At 49.1% G+C, this 18,881-nt stretch overlaps 2 protein-coding genes across 2 annotated transcripts in view; both read right to left on the minus strand.

Moving 5' to 3' along the window:
• Positions 1-2,249: 2,249 nt before the first annotated feature.
• On the minus strand, positions 2,250-4,883 carry LOC146398242 (protein Wfdc21-like). The gene is made up of 3 exons (XM_084985123.1): positions 4,758-4,883; positions 2,669-2,817; positions 2,250-2,493 (listed from the first exon to the last, which is right to left on the minus strand). The coding sequence occupies exons 1-3, from the start codon at positions 4,852-4,854 to the stop codon at positions 2,461-2,463; spliced, it is 279 nt and encodes a 92-aa protein (XP_084841249.1). The 5' UTR covers positions 4,855-4,883; the 3' UTR covers positions 2,250-2,460.
• Positions 4,884-13,670: 8,787 nt separating this feature from the next.
• Positions 13,671-18,881, minus strand: part of LOC110256043 (signal peptide, CUB and EGF-like domain-containing protein 3) — a 62,862-nt gene continuing 57,651 nt past the window's right edge. The window contains 4 exon segments of the mRNA NM_001445155.1: positions 13,671-13,914; positions 14,090-14,238; positions 16,150-16,257; positions 18,108-18,209. Coding sequence (NP_001432084.1) covers positions 13,882-13,914; positions 14,090-14,238; positions 16,150-16,257; positions 18,108-18,209 — 392 coding nt within the window. The 3' untranslated portion in view covers positions 13,671-13,881.

Raw genomic sequence — 18,881 nt, forward strand, 5'->3', positions numbered from 1 at the left:
GCATTTTGGAGTTGGACTAGCCGGAAACAAGTACAGATCTCTGGGCCACATGTAACTCTTTATTGCACGGATCCAAATGCACTGGCCAGAAAGCAGCTGCTTCCCCAGGCAGCGTCGTGTAGCCGTTAGACTCTGGGGGACAGCAGTCCACTCAAGGTGAGATGGTGCTATTCTCACAACCCAACCTTAGAGGGTTCCTCTTTATCTCTGCAAGTTTCGGGACCACCCAGCACCCACGGCCTCTCTTTTAGGGGCTGTTAAATCAGCTCGGCACAGAGACTCTGTAGTTGATCCAGGTGTTCCTTTTCATTTTGTTTTGCTTTTTAGGGAAGTTCCCAGGCTAGGGGTTGAATCAGAGCCCCAGCTGCCAGCCTACACTACAGCCACAGCAACACGGGATCCAAGAGACCTCTGCAGCCTACACCACTGTTCACAGCAAGGTTGGGTCCTTAATCCACTGAGCGAGGGCGAGGATCAAACCCTCATGGATCCTAGTCGGGTTTGTTCACTGCTGAGCCACAAAGGGAACTCCCTGATCCAGGTCTTTCAAGCTCCTGGTTGCCCAAATGTTAAGCCAGATCTGTAACAGCTCACTAACCAAGTATTAGGAAACCCTTCAGGGTCAATTGCTTCCCACTGTGGGAGAGGAGTGAGTACAGAGCTTACAAAGTGATATAGCTGGAGTTAAATGTCTAGGTATATATCCTGTGTTTTTATTTTTGGAGGTAGTATAAGAAAAAGAGGACGTTTTGGAGTCACCAAGCTCTATTTAAATGCAGGTTCAACCACAACCGGGCCGTGTGACCTTGACAATGAATTTCTTTAGGTTTCCTCATCAGGCATTGGAGGCTCTGGAGTTCCCTGGTGGTGTAGCAGGTTGAGGATCCAGTGTTGTCACTGCCATGCCTCAGGTGGCTGCTGTGGCACGGGTTCAGTCCCTGGCCTAGGAACTTCCCCATGCCACACATGCAGCCAAAAGAGGAAAAAAATAAAATCAAAAAGCTGCAGGCTCAGTCTCCTCAACTCGTGTGGCTGATGTACATACGGATAAGGAAGTAATGTGGGGAAAATAGCTCACATGTAGAAATATATCAACATATTTTCCTACTGCTGTAAATGGATCCTTTCCCTTAGTTGGGTTTCCAGTTCCTAAAGGCAAGAGGCTATTCTTACCTTTACAACGTTTACGGAGCTTTGGTACCACAAAAAGAACCACAATTTAATTGCCACTCTGTTGGGCATCGTCCTCCAGATCAGGGGCCCTCAGCTCCTCTACTATGTCCTGAGAGCTCTCCGTTTGGGGCGTGCTAGCTTTCCATTCCTTATGTCCTGCTCAGAGGGTCTCAGTAGGAGGTGACCTTCAGGAGGTGTTAATGCATGAGCGGCCTTATCCAAGTTTCGGTATGTGGGGTAGACCCCGGGCATTATCCAAGTTTTGGTGTGTGGGGTAGACCCGGGGAAGCTTGGTTAGAGTCCTGGAATGAGGGGGGAATGGGGTTTGGAGCCAACCACAGGGAAGAGGGAAGCGTGCTCTGTGAGGAGAGAATAGGCAGCGTGGGAGGCAGTGGCCAGGAAGCAGAGAAGTCAATACGGACAGACACTGATAGCTGGAATTCCAGCTGTGGAGTGGGTGGTCGCTAGATTGCAACACGCAGTCAAGGCACAGGTGTTTGTCGGGTGGGGTGATCCGGTAATAGGGGAGGTGTCTCTGTTCCTGGAGGTGATAATTAAGGGAAGCGAAGGCTGTGATTGGAGAGGAAGGCAAAGGCATGCTATCCAGAATGTAAGTGGAGGGGCTGGACTTAAGTAGGAGTAGGTTGTGTCTTTTCCACTATTACGGGGGAGGAAGCAGAGTCAATGGGTACAAATACAGGGGGACAGAAGAGGAGGGAATTTGTGTTGACTTGCACCCATTTTCTCAATGAAGGATGTGGTGAGATAGGTGGTGAGACTTGAACGGTGGAGGCTGGAGTGAAAGGTGCATGAGATGGCGCTTTGAAGAAAGCGAACTAGGAAATGGCCATCTTGGTTATGGGGAGAGTGAATTTTCACAGGGAAATGAGGTTAAATTCCCAGGCAGTGTTGAGTGCCTGGGCTGCTTAGTGTTCCCAGGAGAAAGGAAGCAAGAAGGGTCATGAGTGGGAATGGTGATGAAAGAGAGAGAGAACCGGAGTTAAATACTTGTGGAGGTGGAGCTACTAAGGTAAGTGAACCAGAAACCTTACCCAGAAATAACCACCCAGGTTGGATAATGCCAGAGAAGTCGTTTTATTCAGAAGAAGGATCCTTTGCAAGCACTATTCCTTAAACAATTGCCAGAATTCAACCCTTAAGCCAAGTTATTCTAGAACCTCACCCCATGATCCTGGGGTTCCTGGCAAAGGTGGAGTTCCTGGAAAAGCCCAGCTCTTCAAATAAAGGTGACATGTGGGAACAATTATGGAAGGAGGCCAAGGTTCATCAGTCATCCAAACGGCTAGGGAAGGTTTTCTCCTAGAATACAAAGGTCATGATGTCACTTCCCCCAAATTCCTGCTCCTTGCTACCAACCAGCTTTCTCCATGTGCCACCCAGATTTCAGGGAGCAGAGGGGTGGCTGGGGTCCCTTCTGGGCTGGCCGAGGCCAGTGGGGACTCATCCTCCCCACCAGCAGCTATCTTCTACTCACGTCTGGAACAGCAGTCTGGCAAGAGTGTCCACAACCATTGCTGCAGCACTTCTGTCCGCTGGGACAGGAGTCATCCCCGGAGCAAAATTCAGCACAAAGTCCAATCGTTCCTTTTGGCAACACTGGACATTTTCCGGGTCTCTGTTCAACTGAAACACAAAACAGTCTTTCCAGAAACCCAGGCTGGCTCTGTACAAGGGAGTAGGGCTTGGTGCTAAGAAAGAGAGTGATGGAGTTCCCATGGTGGGGCAGCGGAAAGGAATCCAACTAGGAACCATGAGGTGCGGGTTCGATCCTTGGCCTCGCTCAGTGGGTTAAGGATCTGGCGTTGCCATGAGCTGTGGTGTAGGCTGGGGGCTATAGCTCCTACTCAACCCCTAGCCCGGGAACTTGTGCAGGTGTGGCCATAAAAAGCAAATACATAAAAAAATAAATAAACAAATAAAGTCCCCACCTTGACACTAAAAAAAAAAGAAAAAGAAAAAAAGAAAAGAAAAAGAAAGAGAGTGCTGAAGTGTCTCAGTCCCTGATGGCCCCTTAGCTTCTGCCCTACTTGATGCCCCAAATCTTCACCCCCTCAACCTTGGAAGCCATAGTACCGTGTCGTCCATGGGAAAATGCACCGATGACCGGCAGGTGCAGCATCTTGGGAGAAGAGGACAGAGCACTGCTACTAACCTCCTTCTTTTTGTCACCTAGACCATTAAATCCCAGGTGCCAGGCAGAGCCAGCTTCCCACCAATTCTATGCACCTTCAGGTGCCAGTGAACACTGAGTCCCACAGCCTGCCACCCTTCCTTCCTGAGAGAGAACCTGAACCCAGTACCTAGGGCTATTCAAACTGGGTCCCATGAACCAGTAGGATGAGCATCCTGCAGGAGCCTGGAGAAACTCCGATTCTTAGACCTCTCCAAGAAACAGGAATTCTGGGGCTCGGGTCCAGCAATTAGGACTATAGAAAGCCTCTCAGGTGATCCCTATGCAAGCTGGTGTTGCAGAACCCCTACTGCGTCTCCTCCCAAAACCAGCCTACACTGTCGAGTTGGGGGGACGGGAAATGCAAGTTGGATAGTACCCTTATGCATCAAATGGTATAGATCTGATGAATGTTGAGGAGTGGGGATTTCAAGCGGTAGCTCAAGAGAGGGATAGGATGGCAGTTTACGTATGACGATTTTTCTAGGGTGAGAGCATAGACTGGACCAGGATTCAACAAGCAAGCAAACTTCAGAAGGAAGAGAGGGACAGGGAGAGCTTTCAGGAAGCTGTTGCAATGGCCCAAGCATGGACTAATCGGGGCTGGAAATGTGTGGCAATGGAGGTTGGAGAAGAAGGCACGTGTGCAAGAAACAATTGCAAAGAAGGAGTGGTATTTGGCAACCGGTTCATTAATTGTAGGGGGAGGAACACAGAAGAGAGAGGAGTAAGAGTGGAATCCAGTGATATCTTGGGAGGAGACGAAGAGACAGAGAAGAGAGCCCAAGAGGGAAGAAAGTTGGAGGGTTGATGGGGGGGCCAATAGTGTCAAGTGCTGCAGAGGTTAAAGACTCTGGCTACTGCAGAGAGTCAGGAGATTTGTCCAGAAGGTCCAGGCGAGGGATGGGGGCAGCAATGGAGACTATCGTCAGTCTGCAAGGGCTGGAGGAGTGACTTATGGGGAAGAAAGGGCAGAGAGTTAAGATTGCTCCTTTGAGGATGGTGGTGGTGAATGGAAAAGAGGAAATTGGAAAGATGAATGTTTTGTATAGTCAAGAAAGTGTTTTTTTCTAGGCGGTCCAATGTATTGGTAGCAAGAAACAAAGGAAGTGATGGAGAGAGATTCTGAAGAGAGAGAGTGCGGGGCTGATGAGGGGGCAAAAGTCACCTCTTTTGGAGAGTTCAGATGGCGGGGTGACCTGGGGACAGAGAGGGGAAAAGTAAAAGCAGCAGAGTCTGCTGTTAAGATGGGTGCCAGCAATGGCTCCTTACCTGGAATATCTTGCCCTCTCTCCCTTCTTCCCCTCCTAACCCTGCAGTCCCTGGTCGCTGCAGTTCTGCTTTCTGAATCTCTCACTGGACGAAGGATGGACTGCCTTCTGCAGAGACTCACCTGGAAATTTGACTGGTCTCACTGCAGCCTGCAGCTCCTGTACCTCTGAGCTGAGCATGAGCAGGGCCACAAGGAGGAGGAAGCCTCCCAACTTCATGCTGCTGCTGGAGTCTTTGGCAAGAATGCAGCAGGGCTGAGAACAGCTGAAATTTATTCTCTTTGGCCGGCCCCGTGAGCTGGGTTGAGAGGCCAGGGGTGGGGCTAGGGGCTGTGGGAGCCTAAGCCCTGCCCAGAAGCTGGTATTTCCGGAGAACACACACACCACGTGAATGTACCTTGGGTAACACCACATTGTTCCCTAAGCAAGTCTCTGACCCAAGGGAACACCCTTCTCTGACTGACAAATAAGAAAGCAGTGAGTGGCTGAGAAAGGGGGTGGATCGGGGTGGGGGTACTCTCATTCACCTCATTCGTTTTTCAACCCAAGTATCAGGTGTCTCCCCTGGGCCAGGCCTCTGCTAGGCATGGGGAATATGTTCTTATAGTGAGGACAGCGTAGACACTGGGTGCTAGCTAGTGAAGGTGCAGCCTGCTCTCTCATTCACCCCTCCCTGCTCTGGGCCCTGGTATCTCTGGTACTGCGGGCAGGGAAGGGCAGTGGGACAGCCAGCAGGGGTGCTCCTAGGCCACCTGCTCGTGGGATGGAGGCCCCTCTGGTCTCCGTCTTTCTTGGTCTGATTCTCTTGACGGCTGGGTATCTAGGCAGGTGCGGTGCTCTTTGCCGACATGATTTTGTGTGATTTTCTTGGGATGGAGTTCCATCTCATGTTGTCCACCTTCATTTCTGAGAACCCAAACTCTTGACATACACGTTCCACTCTTCCAGAATGTCTCTCATGGTGACGCAGTGGGGTGGGAGTGCGGTGGGGCTGCAGTCAACCACCAGCTAGGGAGTGAGATTTCATTTCCTCTCTTCTTGTAGACACTGATCTGGAGAGGTGACCCTCTGAAGGTGATTCCCCTTGGTTTCTTGGAGGGCTATGTACTCTCCTCTCCCCAGTGGCAGGGGGCATGGGGGAGGCCTGTATCCCTGTGACCATCAATACAGTCTCCATAGGGGAGTTTGCGTGGTGGCACAGCAGAAACAAATCCAACTAGGAACCATGAGGTTGTGGGTTCGATCCCTGGACTCGCTCAGTGGGTAAAGGATCCGGCGATGCCGTGAGCTGTGGTGTAGGTCTCAGATGCGGCTCGGATCTGGTGTTGCTGTGGCCCTGGCATAGGGCAGCGGCAACAGCTCGGTGGGAACCTCCATCTGCTGCAGGTATGGTCCTCAAAAGACAAAAGACAAAAAAACAAAAAAACAAAAAGAAAAAAAAAGAAAAAGAAAATACTGTCTCCATAGGATGTCTACCTTAACGGGAGGTGAGGGTGACTGGGCTAGTTGGTGATGGCAGGACCACTTTGCCTGCCCTTAATGAAGACCTGGCCTGCAGATGGTTGACTTCTCTTTAGAAAGTGGAGGACTGGATGTTTCACCAGGGGCCCTGGTTCCTAATTCTGGGGCGGACCCGTTAGCGCTCCACTTGTCACGGTTCCCCAGATCCACCAGTTAGAGGTGCTTTGGGCAAACACCTGACCTCATAAATTGCTAGTACCCCTAGGTGGGTTGAGGGGTACATTTATGGGTTACTCCTCAAGCAGTTTTGCAGATCAGTCCTTGATTCAGGCCTGCCTGTCCCACAGCTGAGATAGACTGGTGTCTAATTTCTCCAAGAGGGTCAGAGCCAGAAGGACATTTTTAGAGATGCTAAACCCTGGACAGACTATCACTGCATATGTAAGTCTAGATCTTAAAAAACAAATCTTTCAAGAGTGCACAAAACTCCAAGGACTGTGGAAATTCCATTCCCTTCTTTTTCGATGTCCTCTCTTTTGTGGTTTTATTTTGGGGCTGTCTCGCTGGTACCTTAAGCACATGCCCAGTGTGTCCTTTTGGTCACTCAGAGCTGAGTGGGGCCTTCAGAGCCTTGGTGATGGGTCCCCAGTCTGCTCCCCTCCCTCCTCCTGCAGTCTCTAACCACCCAGGCATGTGGCCCTGCTCTGGCTGCTGCCTCTCACCAAGTGCTTCATGTGTCTGCAAAGCAGTTCAGGCAGTTCCTTGAACTTGGAATTCCATTTTCTCTTCTTTCTCCGCCGTATCCCACAAGGGTCAGCACAAATGTCACCTCTGAAACGTTCTGTAGCTCCTACCCTTGGGAGAGTTCACTTTTTTTGCATACTTATTTGGCCATAGTACTCAGCACACTATATCATAATTAATCATCACTATTTTTAAATATTTTCTGTGACTCTCCTGATGGCTAGAATGGGGGAGGGGAGGCTTGCTTTCCTTTTCTTTTCTTTTTGTTCTTCCATGCTGAACAGTGTCTATTTATCCTGCTCAATAATTATTACATGAGCCCAGGATGGAGAGGAGGATACGTGGATCAGAGTTTTGACTGAAGGGTGGGGGTGGTGAAGATGGGTACGGTGAACACCTGAGGATGAGGCTGAGTCTACACAGGACCCAGAGCAGAGGCAGCTTTTAGTTGCTGGGGTGGAAGCTCCATAAAGACACCAACAGCAGAAAGGACACAGCTTTGGAGCTGGAGAACCCTCCGTTTGAATCCCTCCATGGGGCCTCTTCCTGGGTATGTGACAGGGACTATAAAATGGCATTCCACTTTTGGAACAATACTTACTGAACTCCTGCCACGTGCCACGCCCTGTGTCAAATGTGGGGGGTGTGGTGTGAACACGGCTGGCTTGCTCTTCAAGGGCAGGGGGCGAACGAGTCAATGCTGGGCGGCACCCGGGTGATGTGAGACCATGCTCTGCTCATACACACGTGAAGTGGAAACCAGCCACCGTCTGGCTTCCTGAGGCCCGTCCGGGAGAACCCCACTGGCACTGAAACGTGGTGGGGCTCCCAACTTGCCCAGGACAGTAGCAGTGACCTTGGAAGGGTCCCTAGGGGTTGACGCATCACTCTCTTCCCTGGGTTTACCTTCGGGTGCAGCTCTTTGTTGTGGCAGTTGGACATTAAAGCCTTACTGGTCTATAAAGCTTAAAGAAAAAATTTGATCAAGTATAATTAAGAAAAACTGAAAAAGAAGAATTTGTCTTGTGACACAAAAAATTGGACCTCAGCAAGACCTGTACGTGAAGAGAATCCCGCCCCAGATAGGAGTGAAGGGCACAAGAAGTCACAGCTGCCACTTATTGAGCTCTTGCTTTACAGGCTCGGCTCTTTACAGACCTCTCCTCGTTTCATCCTAACGAGGCTGTGAGGTGGCTTGGTGGTTAGGATTCCCATTGCTGACAGGGGGAATCTGGTTTGAAAAGGCAAAGGTGTCATCTCTGCCTCGCTCTCACGGCTACATCTTTTTTCTTTCTCTGCCGATCCTCTCCCTCCGTTTCTCACACCCTGTGCTTGGGAGACTGTGACCTCCCCTGAGCCCTCGAGGTCGAAATGAGTCCTAGAGACAAAAGGACTAGATGTGCTCAATCCCACATCGAAAATGCCAGAGGAGAGAAGTGGCTAGCCCTCCCGTGAGTCAGATGTCCTCCCCGCCCCGAGACGGATAACGCCAAGTTGCTGAGGGCTCTGGGTGTGGGAAGGTGCGTGCGAGCCATTGTCATGAGGAAGACACACCACATAGCTTCCAATACAGACAGGATTACTGCCGTTTTACAGACGAGAAAACTAAGTGCCAGAGCGGTCTAGTAATCGACCCCAAATAATAGCTAAATGCAGACCCAAGATCAACCTCCAAAGACAGGGCTCTTAAGTAGAATGCACTACTGTCAGGTTAGGTCCAAATTCTTAGGAAATATCTTGACTCCTGTGGGGCACAGAAAGATGAGCTCCTGAGGACACAGAACTCCCACTTCATCTCGCATGGTACTCATTGTCAAGAGCTTATTAGCAGAGCGCAGGTGCTTGGAGCTAAGGCACTGGCTAGGAAGGATTCTGAGCCCTCAGCCAGGTCGAAGGGAGGGCTCACCCACCTAAAACTGTCATTTTGGTTTTAGGAGAGTTGAGGAACAGCAGGTGGCTCTTAATTCTGGCTGTTTGCTAGGGCATTTCGAGGTTGTGAAAAGAAGACCGGTGCCTGTACAGCACAGCAGAGAAGGGCGAGGACTCTGCAGGGGGACAGGTTGGCTTACCCCTGGCTCCCCTCCTTGCTAGCTTGTGTGTGACCTTGGGAAAATTCATTTCCCTCTCTGAGAGTCCCTTCTTCATCAGCTAAGTGGGCATACTTCCTACCTCAAAGGGTTGTTGGGCAGACAAGTGTATATGGACAGCTTTACACACATACCTATCCTGGCAGAGTCCTCAACACACTGAACTTGCCCCTCACCAAGTGCTTCATGCCTCTGCAAAGCAGTGTGGGGAACCTGGATCAAGACACGGATAATTGAATGTTGATAGGCGGCGGACCTTTCTGGATGACAGAAACCTGGAGCTAACATTGAGCCATGCTGGATTTGCAAACAAGCTCTCTGAGCCAAAAGACACAGCTTGTTCCACCTAAAAATCAAGAGTGCCAAAGAATGGAGGTCACTCAAGGTGACAGAGGGAAAGGAGGTGGGAAGAAAGGGACCTGGGATTTACTGGGCACTTCAATGTGCCAGGTTTTACAAACTCATGCACACACTAATACACACATGTATGTATTTTAAATATATACACTTAAAGCACGTGCACACACTCACTCACACACACACATGATCTCCACTCGTGTTTTAACTTCAAAAACACTCCCAGGGGTTCTCTCCCCCTCACACAGGAGGAGATAACAACTTCCCCAGGATTCCACAGCTTCTTCATGACCCAGGTCTTCCTGGCTCTAAATCTCAAGCTCTGTCCTCCACCCAACACGGTTTATGCCCTTTCCTTCGCAGTCCCACCCACTGGATTCTAGACCCAGGTATTAAGACCCCAGGGCTCGAGGCTGGTCTCGCCGTGTTAAGGACCATCCCCTGGTCTTTTCCCCCCACTGCCACGGAACCCTCTGGGATTCCTCCCTGGGTCACACACCTCACCTGCCAACGACTAGAAATTCTCTTGGGGAGATAAGGCTCCTGCTCTGTTCAGATGGAAGGAGAACTCCATTGCTGAGTCTAAATGGCTTTTTTCCTCCTTCCACCCTGCACAGAATCCTCCAGCCTCTCCTTTTTACACCTTCTGGGAAAAGCGGGTCCAGCTTTTACATGAAACTTTTCATTGCAGCTTTCCTAAAGCTGTTTGGGAGAACATTTCTTTCACAAGCATGGCTCTCTTTGGCCATTAAGGGCGATGTGCATCAGACTTACCGGGGAAATGACTTTCCCAAACTTGTTTCTTCTTCCTGAGAACCCAGTCGATTAATCACAGCGCCCAGCTTTCCTTGCAGTTTTCCATGGCCGTGGGGCAGGTGAACAGAAGAGATGTGCCCCTCTTCTGGGGCGAGGTTCCGACCGCCCCTCCCAGACCCATGCCCTCCATTCTCCTTCTTCGGGTTAGTCTGAAGCACACAGGCAAGTGGTCCTGGCAGCCAAGTGTTGACGTCAGGGAACACCAGCGAATGGGAGGAGCCCGGTCCCCAAACCACCACTTGGAGGAAAGCTGCCTGCTGTGCAGGAATATCCATGCTGGCAGTTCCTCTTGTGGCTCAGTGGAAATGACCCTGACTCGTATCCATGAGGACGTGAGTTCCATCCCTGCCCTTGCTCAGTGGGCTAAGGATCTGGTGTTGCAGTGTAGGTTGCAGAAGGGGCTGGATCTGGCGTTGCTGTGACTCTGGCTGTTACCTGGCAGCCGCAGCTCCGATTGGACCCATAGCCTGGGAACGTCCGTATGCTGCAGGTGTGGCCGAAAAGAACAAAAAATGCATCAGTTTTGGATTTTACACCAGAGAGCGTAAACCTGAACTGAGTGAAGCCAGTAGCATTTGGGGGGTTATTGGTTACAGCTGCTAATTCATACAATGTGAACTCTAATTACTCATGTCGCTTTTGACAAACCCGCCTGATCTCTTGCCCCTATATACAGCCCCCACTGACACACACACACTTCACTCCTACAGAGAATGGCAACTTTGTGGGGGGACGGTTGGGGGTGGTTCCAGTTTCCTAAGTCAGTATTAATGTTTCCTGAATTATTGTGGCCATGCTCTTGTCCTGAAATACTTTGGGTTTTTTTATTTTTTTGGTTTGTTTTTATTTTGCCTTTTTGTCTTTCTTAGGGCTGCACCTGTGGCATATGGAGGTGTCCAGGTGAGGGGTCTAATGGGACCTGTAGCTTCCAGCCAACACCACAACCGCAACAACACCAGATGCGAGCCAAGTCTGGGACCTACACCACAGCTCATGGCAACGCCAGATCCTTAACCCACTGAGCAAGCCCATGGATGGAACCCACAACCTCATGGTTCCTAGTCGGATGTGTTAACCACTGAGCCACGGCAGGAACTCCAGGAAATACATTCTTATTGCACTTAAGGCGTGTCAGCCTATGCTGTAATTCAGATGTAATTTCACTCTTTCCTGACATGACACGCTGGCGAGGCTCCAGGGCTTTGGCGTGACCCCACTGTGCATTTTTCTGGCATCGGAGGGGGAATATCCGTGAGTCCTGGGACTCAGCATGAGACTGAGAAAGTGAAGTGCAGTGAAGAGGAGAAAAGGGGTAAGGCGGACAGGCATTTTGGAGTTGGACTAGCCGGAAACAAGTACAGATCTCTGGGCCACATGTAACTCTTTATTGCACGGATCCAAATGCACTGGCCAGAAAGCAGCTGCTTCCCCAGGCAGCGTCGTGTAGCCGTTAGACTCTGGGGGACAGCAGTCCACTCAAGGTGAGATGGTGCTATTCTCACAACCCAACCTTAGAGGGTTCCTCTTTATCTCTGCAAGTTTCGGGACCACCCAGCACCCACGGCCTCTCTTTTAGGGGCTGTTAAATCAGCTCGGCACAGAGACTCTGTAGTTGATCCAGGTGTTCCTTTTCATTTTGTTTTGCTTTTTAGGGAAGTTCCCAGGCTAGGGGTTGAATCAGAGCCCCAGCTGCCAGCCTACACTACAGCCACAGCAACACGGGATCCAAGAGACCTCTGCAGCCTACACCACTGTTCACAGCAAGGTTGGGTCCTTAATCCACTGAGCGAGGGCGAGGATCAAACCCTCATGGATCCTAGTCGGGTTTGTTCACTGCTGAGCCACAAAGGGAACTCCCTGATCCAGGTCTTTCAAGCTCCTGGTTGCCCAAATGTTAAGCCAGATCTGTAACAGCTCACTAACCAAGTATTAGGAAACCCTTCAGGGTCAATTGCTTCCCACTGTGGGAGAGGAGTGAGTACAGAGCTTACAAAGTGATATAGCTGGAGTTAAATGTCTAGGTATATATCCTGTGTTTTTATTTTTGGAGGTAGTATAAGAAAAAGAGGACGTTTTGGAGTCACCAAGCTCTATTTAAATGCAGGTTCAACCACAACCGGGCCGTGTGACCTTGACAATGAATTTCTTTAGGTTTCCTCATCAGGCATTGGAGGCTCTGGAGTTCCCTGGTGGTGTAGCAGGTTGAGGATCCAGTGTTGTCACTGCCATGCCTCAGGTGGCTGCTGTGGCACGGGTTCAGTCCCTGGCCTAGGAACTTCCCCATGCCACACATGCAGCCAAAAGAGGAAAAAAATAAAATCAAAAAGCTGCAAGCTCAGCCTCCTCAACTCGTGCGGCTGATGTACGGATAAGGAAGTAATGTGGGGAAAATAGCTCACATGTAGCAATATATCAACATATTTTCCTACTGCTGTAAATGGATCCTTTCCCTTAGTTGGGTTTTCAGTTCCTAAAGGCAAGAGGCTGTTCTTACCTTTACAACGTTTACGGAGCTTTGGTACCACGAAAAGAACCACAATTTAATTGCCACCCTGTTGGGCATCGTCCTCCAGATCAGGGGCCCTCAGCTCCTCTACTATGTCCTGAGAGCTCTCCGTTTGGGGCGTGCTAGCTTTCCATTCCTTGTGTCCTGCTCAGAGGGTCTCAGTAGGAGGTGACCTTCAGGAGGTGTTAATGCATGGGTGGCCTTATCCAAGTTTCGGTATGTGGGGTAGACCCCGGGCATTATCCAAGTTTTGGTGTGTGGGGTAGACCCGGGGAAGCTTGGTTAGAGTCCTGGAATGAGGGGGGAATGGGGTTTGGAGCCAACCACAGGGAAGAGGGAAGCGTGCTCTGTGAGGAGAGAATAGGCAGCGTGGGAGGCAGTGGCCAGGAAGCAGAGAAGTCAATACAGACAGACACTGATAGCTGGAATTCCAGCTGTGGAGTGGGTGGTCGCTAGATTGCAACATGCAGTCAAGGCACAGGTGTATGTCGGGTGGGGTGATCTGGTAACAGGGGAGGTGTCTCTGTTCCTGGAGGTGATAATTAAGGGAAGCGAAGGCTGTGATTGGAGAGGAAGGCAAAGGCATGCTATCCAGAATGTAAGTGGAGGGGCTGGACTTAAGTAGGAGTAGGTTGTGTCTTTTCCACTATTACGGGGGAGGAAGCAGAGTCAATGGGTACAAATACAGGGGGACAGAAGAGGAGGGAATTTGTGTTGACTTGCACCCATTTTCTCAATGAAGGATGTGGTGAGATAGGTGGTGAGACTTGAACGGTGGAGGCTGGAGTGAAAGGTGCATGAGATGGCGCTTTGAAGAAAGCGAACTAGGAAATGGCCATCTTGGTTATGGGGAGAGTGAATTTTCACAGGGAAATGAGGTTAAATTCCCAGGCAGTGTTGAGTGCCTGGGCTGCTTAGTGTTCCCAGGAGAAAGGAAGCAAGAAGGGTCATGAGTGGGAATGGTGATGAAAGAGAGAGAGAACCGGAGTTAAATACTTGTGGAGGTGGAGCTACTAAGGTAAGTGAACCAGAAACCTTACCCAGAAATAACCACCCAGGTTGGATAATGCCAGAGAAGTCGTTTTATTCAGAAGAAGGATCCTTTGCAAGCACTATTCCTTAAACAATTGCCAGAATTCAACCCTTAAGCCAAGTTATTCTAGAACCTCACCCCATGATCCTGGGGTTCCTGGCAAAGGTGGAGTTCCTGGAAAAGCCCAGCTCTTCAAATAAAGGTGACATGTGGGAACAATTATGGAAGGAGGCCAAGGTTCATCAGTCATCCAAACGGCTAGGGAAGGTTTTCTCCTAGAATACAAAGGTCATGATGTCACTTCCCCCAAATTCCTGCTCCTTGCTACCAACCAGCTTTCTCCATGTGCCACCCAGATTTCAGGGAGCAGAGGGGTGGCTGGGGTCCCTTCTGGGCTGGCCGAGGCCAGTGGGGACTCATCCTCCCCACCAGCAGCTATCTTCTACTCACGTCTGGAACAGCAGTCTGGCAAGAGTGTCCACAACCATTGCTGCAGCACTTCTGTCCGCTGGGACAGGAGTCATCCCCGGAGCAAAATTCAGCACAAAGTCCAATCGTTCCTTTTGGCAACACTGGACATTTTCCGGGTCTCTGTTCAACTGAAACACAAAACAGTCTTTCCAGAAACCCAGGCTGGCTCTGTACAAGGGAGTAGGGCTTGGTGCTAAGAAAGAGAGGGCTGATGCGTCTCACTCCCCGATGGACCCTTAGCTTCTTCCCTACTTGATGCCCCTAATCCTTCCCCACTCAGCCTTGGAAGCAATAGTACCGTGTCGTCCATGGGAAAATGCACCGATGACCGGCAGGTGCAGCATCTTGGGAGAAGAGGACAGAGCACTGCTACTAACCTCCTTCTTTTTGTTACCTAGACCATTAAATCCCAGGTGCCAGGCAGAGCCAGATTCCCACCAATTCTATGCTCCTTCAGGTGCCAGTGAACACTGATTCCCACAGCCTGCCACCCTTCCTTCCTGAGAGAGAACCTGAACCCAGTACCTAGGGCTATTCAAACTGGGTCCCATGAACCAGTAGGATTAGCATCCCCTGGGAGCCTGGGAGAAATTCAGATTCTCGGACCTCACCCCACAGCTACTGAAAGAGGAACTCAGGGGCTGGGGTCCAGCAATTAACATTTTCAAAAGCCCCTCAGGTTAAGCAAGCTGATGTTGCAGAACCCCTGCTGCATCTCCTCCCCAAAAGAGCCTATGCTGTCGAGCTAGTGGCATGGGAAATGCAAGATGGATATTACTCTTGTGAATCAAATGGAATAGATCTGATGAATGTTGAGGAGTGGGGATTTCAAGCGGTAGCTCAAGAGAGGGATAGGATGGCAGTTTACGTATGACGATTTTTCTAGGGTGAGAGCATAGACTGGACCAGGATTCAACAAGCAAGCAAACTTCAGAAGGAAGAGAGGGACAGGGAGAGCTTTCAGGAAGCTGTTGCAATGGCCCAAGCATGGACTAATCGGGGCTGGAAATGTGTGGCAATGGAGGTTGGAGAAGAAGGCATGTGTGCAAGAAACAATTGCAAAGAAGGAGTGGTATTTGGCAACCGGTTCATTAATTGTAGGGGGAGGAACAAAGAAGAGAGAGGAGTAAGAGTGGAATCCAGTGGTATCTTGGGAGGAGACGAAGAGACGGAGAAGAGAGCCCAAGAGGGAAGAAAGTTGGAGGGTTGATGGGGGGGCCAATAGTGTCAAGTGCTGCAGAGGTTAAAGACTCTGGCTACTGCAGAGAGTCAAGAGATTTGTCCAGAAGGTCCAGGCGAGGGATGGGGGCAGCAATGGAGACTATCGTCAGTCTGCAAGGGCTGGAGGAGTGACTTATGGGGAAGAAAGGGCAGAGAGTTAAGATTGTTCCTTTGAGGATGGTGGTGGTGAATGGAAAAGAGGAAATTGGAAAGATGATGTTTCATATAGTCAAGAAAGTGTTTTTTTCTAGTCAATCCAATGTTTGTAGCAAGAGACAAAGAAACTGATGGAGAGAGAGAGAAGCTGAGGAGATGGAGGGTGGCTGATAAGGCCTTTCCGTCAAGAAAGAAATGGAATTGAAGGTTCTGTGGGGAAATAGCACTGGCCAGCCACTGCTGGCAAGAATCAGCCTGGGCAGGCTTACATATTGGTGGTCTGAATGAATGGACCTGTGTGGCTCACACCAGCATGGGCATTCATTTGGGTTTGAGATACTAGCGAACTTATCCATAAATGGGTTCTTTTCAGCCTGAGTTGAAGAATCATTTGGTACCTTAATGTTATTTCATTTTTAAGAGCATCACCAGCTTTTTTACGTTTACAAATACTTCAAAAGCAAGATATTATTCATCTGTCTTCATGGTCTTCTAGACCTGGAACAAGGGGCATCTTTTCTCATTCTCACAGAGGCCAGTAGTGGCCCCATGGCAACTGCCACCTCTTTTTGCTCTGTGCAGCTGGCCCTGATGGCTGTTGTCTCACAGAGCCAAGCATTCAGTCAGTCAGGGGCTTGGAAGGCAAGGCTTGCACCTCTTACCTTGGTCTTGGGCTGGTGAGCAGATGTGGCCACATCCAGTGGAGACACACCGCATCCGTGGACCACATTCCCAGTGTCTTTGGCACTGATCCACACAGATACCTACCACTAGAAAAATTTCAATTGAAAACTCTTAAACTTGGCAGGACCACGGGGGTGGGGGTGGAGGCTCTCAGAGGACTTGTTTGTTTTAAACTTTTATTCAACTCATAGACAGGATATCTGCATGTTGTACACTATTATTTAAGTTGTACATTTTTATTTTTAAACATAAAAAATACTCAACTATATCAGGTAAGTCTCTCTTTCCCCTAACCCATTGGGTCCATTTCCCAGGAGGCATCTACTATTTCCTCCAGCTCCTTCTGGAATTTTCTTTCCCTTCCTTCCTTCCTTCCTTCCTTTTCTTCCTGCCTTCCTTCCCTCCCTCTTGTCTTTTTGTCTTTTTAGGGCTGCACCTATGGCATATGGAAGTTCCCAGGCTAGGAGTTGAATTGCAGCTGCAGCTGCCAGCCTACGCCACACCAGATCTGAGCCGTGTCTGTGACCTACACCGCAGCTTGTGCCCATGTCAGATCCTCAAGCCACTGATCAGAGGTCAGAGATCGAACCCGAATCCTCATGTATACTAGTTGGGTTAGTTACTGCTGAGCCACAATGGCAACTCCTCCTGGAATTTTCACTGTGCTCATACAAATATAAACAGAAGCACATCGAGAACACACATATATGCATACATCATGCAAGTAGATGTTTATTAAATTACAAATATGTAGAGTGAGGTTATGCTTTTATTTTTATTTTTATTTTGGTATCGAAAGGCATCTTCAGGAGTTCCGGTCGTGGCGCAGTGGTTAACAAATCTGACTAGGAACCATGAGGTTTCGGGTTCGATCCCTGCCCTTGCTCAGTGGGTTAAGGATCCGGCGTTGCCGTGAGCTGTGGTGTAGGCTGCAGACGCGGCTCAGATCCCGAGTTGCTGTAGCTCTGGTGTAGGCCGGCAGCTACAGCTCCAATTTGACCCCTAGCCTGGGAACCTCCAAATGCCACGGGAGTGGCCCAAGAAATGGCAAAAAAAGAGAAAGGCATCTTCATTAGATAATTTAGCAATCTATTATCAAAGCTTTCCAAAGTGATTTGGACATTCCACTTTTAGGAATTTATCCTAAAGAAATATGATTTAGTCTGCAGCCATACCACCCTGAACATGCCTGATCTCGTCTGGTCTCGGAAGCTTAGCAGACTCAGGCCAGGTTAGTACTTGGATAAAAGAAGTCGGATTTAACTCAAGGGCCTTTATCTTGCATTTGTTATTTTAAAGAGTAACTCAAAATGATAGAGTATCTAATTCTGTAATAGTAGAAGGAGGAATGAAAAATAAGGCATATCCACATAGTAGAAAACAATGACGCTTTTAAAAACATGTGTCAGAATTGTATTTATTGATTGGGGTGGTCTATGATACCATATTTGTAAAAATCATATATCCTAGATTTTTGTTGGTTTGTTTATGTCTATCTCTGTTCCTCAAAGATCTTCAAGGACATAGACCTCTCCTTAATATCTCCCAGCACTCAGCATAGTGCCAAGATTTACCAAAAAAAAAAAAAAAAAAAAAAAAAAAAAAAAATCTGCATGTTTATGTGTGTGTGAATTATGGAAGCTTTTGAGTTAACATAGTTATCTGGGTAATGAGATCATGGATAATTTGTCTTTTTAATTAGTACTATTTCTGAGTTTTCTCTACTACGCATTAGTTCTATCACCAAATAAAAGAAGTTTCTGCGCTCAAAAAGTCAGGACACACAGCTCTGTGACATGCTTTTCTCTCTGGAAGGACAAGCCTGAAAGCAGAGACCCTGGGAATTAACCCTCTAAGGAAGGGGAGTCCAGGCAGAGGTAAGCACACAGTCCCCTCCTGGGTTGTGTGGGGTTGGAGACCTAGGCAGGGCTCTTACCTGGCTCCTGGGCTGGAGAGCAGACCCGTCCACATCCCTTCCTGATACATTCTTCTCCGGCCCCACAGTCCCAGTTTCCTCGGCAGCGGTCCACACAGAGTCCTATCATCAGAAAAGACTCAGTAAGCACAAAGGAGCCTTAGGTGTGGGTATCTGGAGACTGCCACACTCATGGTGGAGACTGGGCAATGGACCCACCTGTACATGACATACGTCACACAGTGAAATGGAGAATGACACAGGACATATAAAAATAAGTGCAGGAGTTCCTATCATGGTTCAGTGGAAACGAATCTGACTGGTATCCATGAGGGTGCAGGTTCAATCCCTGGCCTTGATCAGTGGGTTAAGGATCTGGCATTGCCATGAACTGGGGTGTAGGTAACAGACGTGGCTCAGACCCCACATTGCTGTGGCTGTGGTGTAGGCCAGTGGCTATAGCACCAATTCAACCCCTAGCCTGGGAGCCTCCATATGCCACATGTGCAGCCCTAAAAAGACAAGGAAAAAAAAAAAGTATATATTAGCCTATTCATAGAGGAAATTGAAACAGTGTTTACCCAACCGTTAATAGTGATTATTCCAAGGGGACAGAACTGTACACAGATTAGCCCTTTTTGATTAGTGTTAACATTTTAACATTGGCAAGAAATGTATAATGTTAATAAACCCAAAAAAAGCCTATATTAAGAAAATCAAGAAAACTCAGAGAAATAAGTTCATTGTTTTGGCCAACGCTGTCGATCTGCAGGAAAACAGAAGGAGAAGGATTTT

Source organism: Sus scrofa, chromosome 12, assembly GCF_054392235.1.
Source record: "Sus scrofa isolate SSC_HxYL_T2T_F1_AM1 chromosome 12, Sscrofa_HxYL_maternal_Yorkshire_Landrace_v2.0, whole genome shotgun sequence".
Classification (NCBI taxonomy): Eukaryota; Metazoa; Chordata; class Mammalia; order Artiodactyla; family Suidae; genus Sus; species Sus scrofa.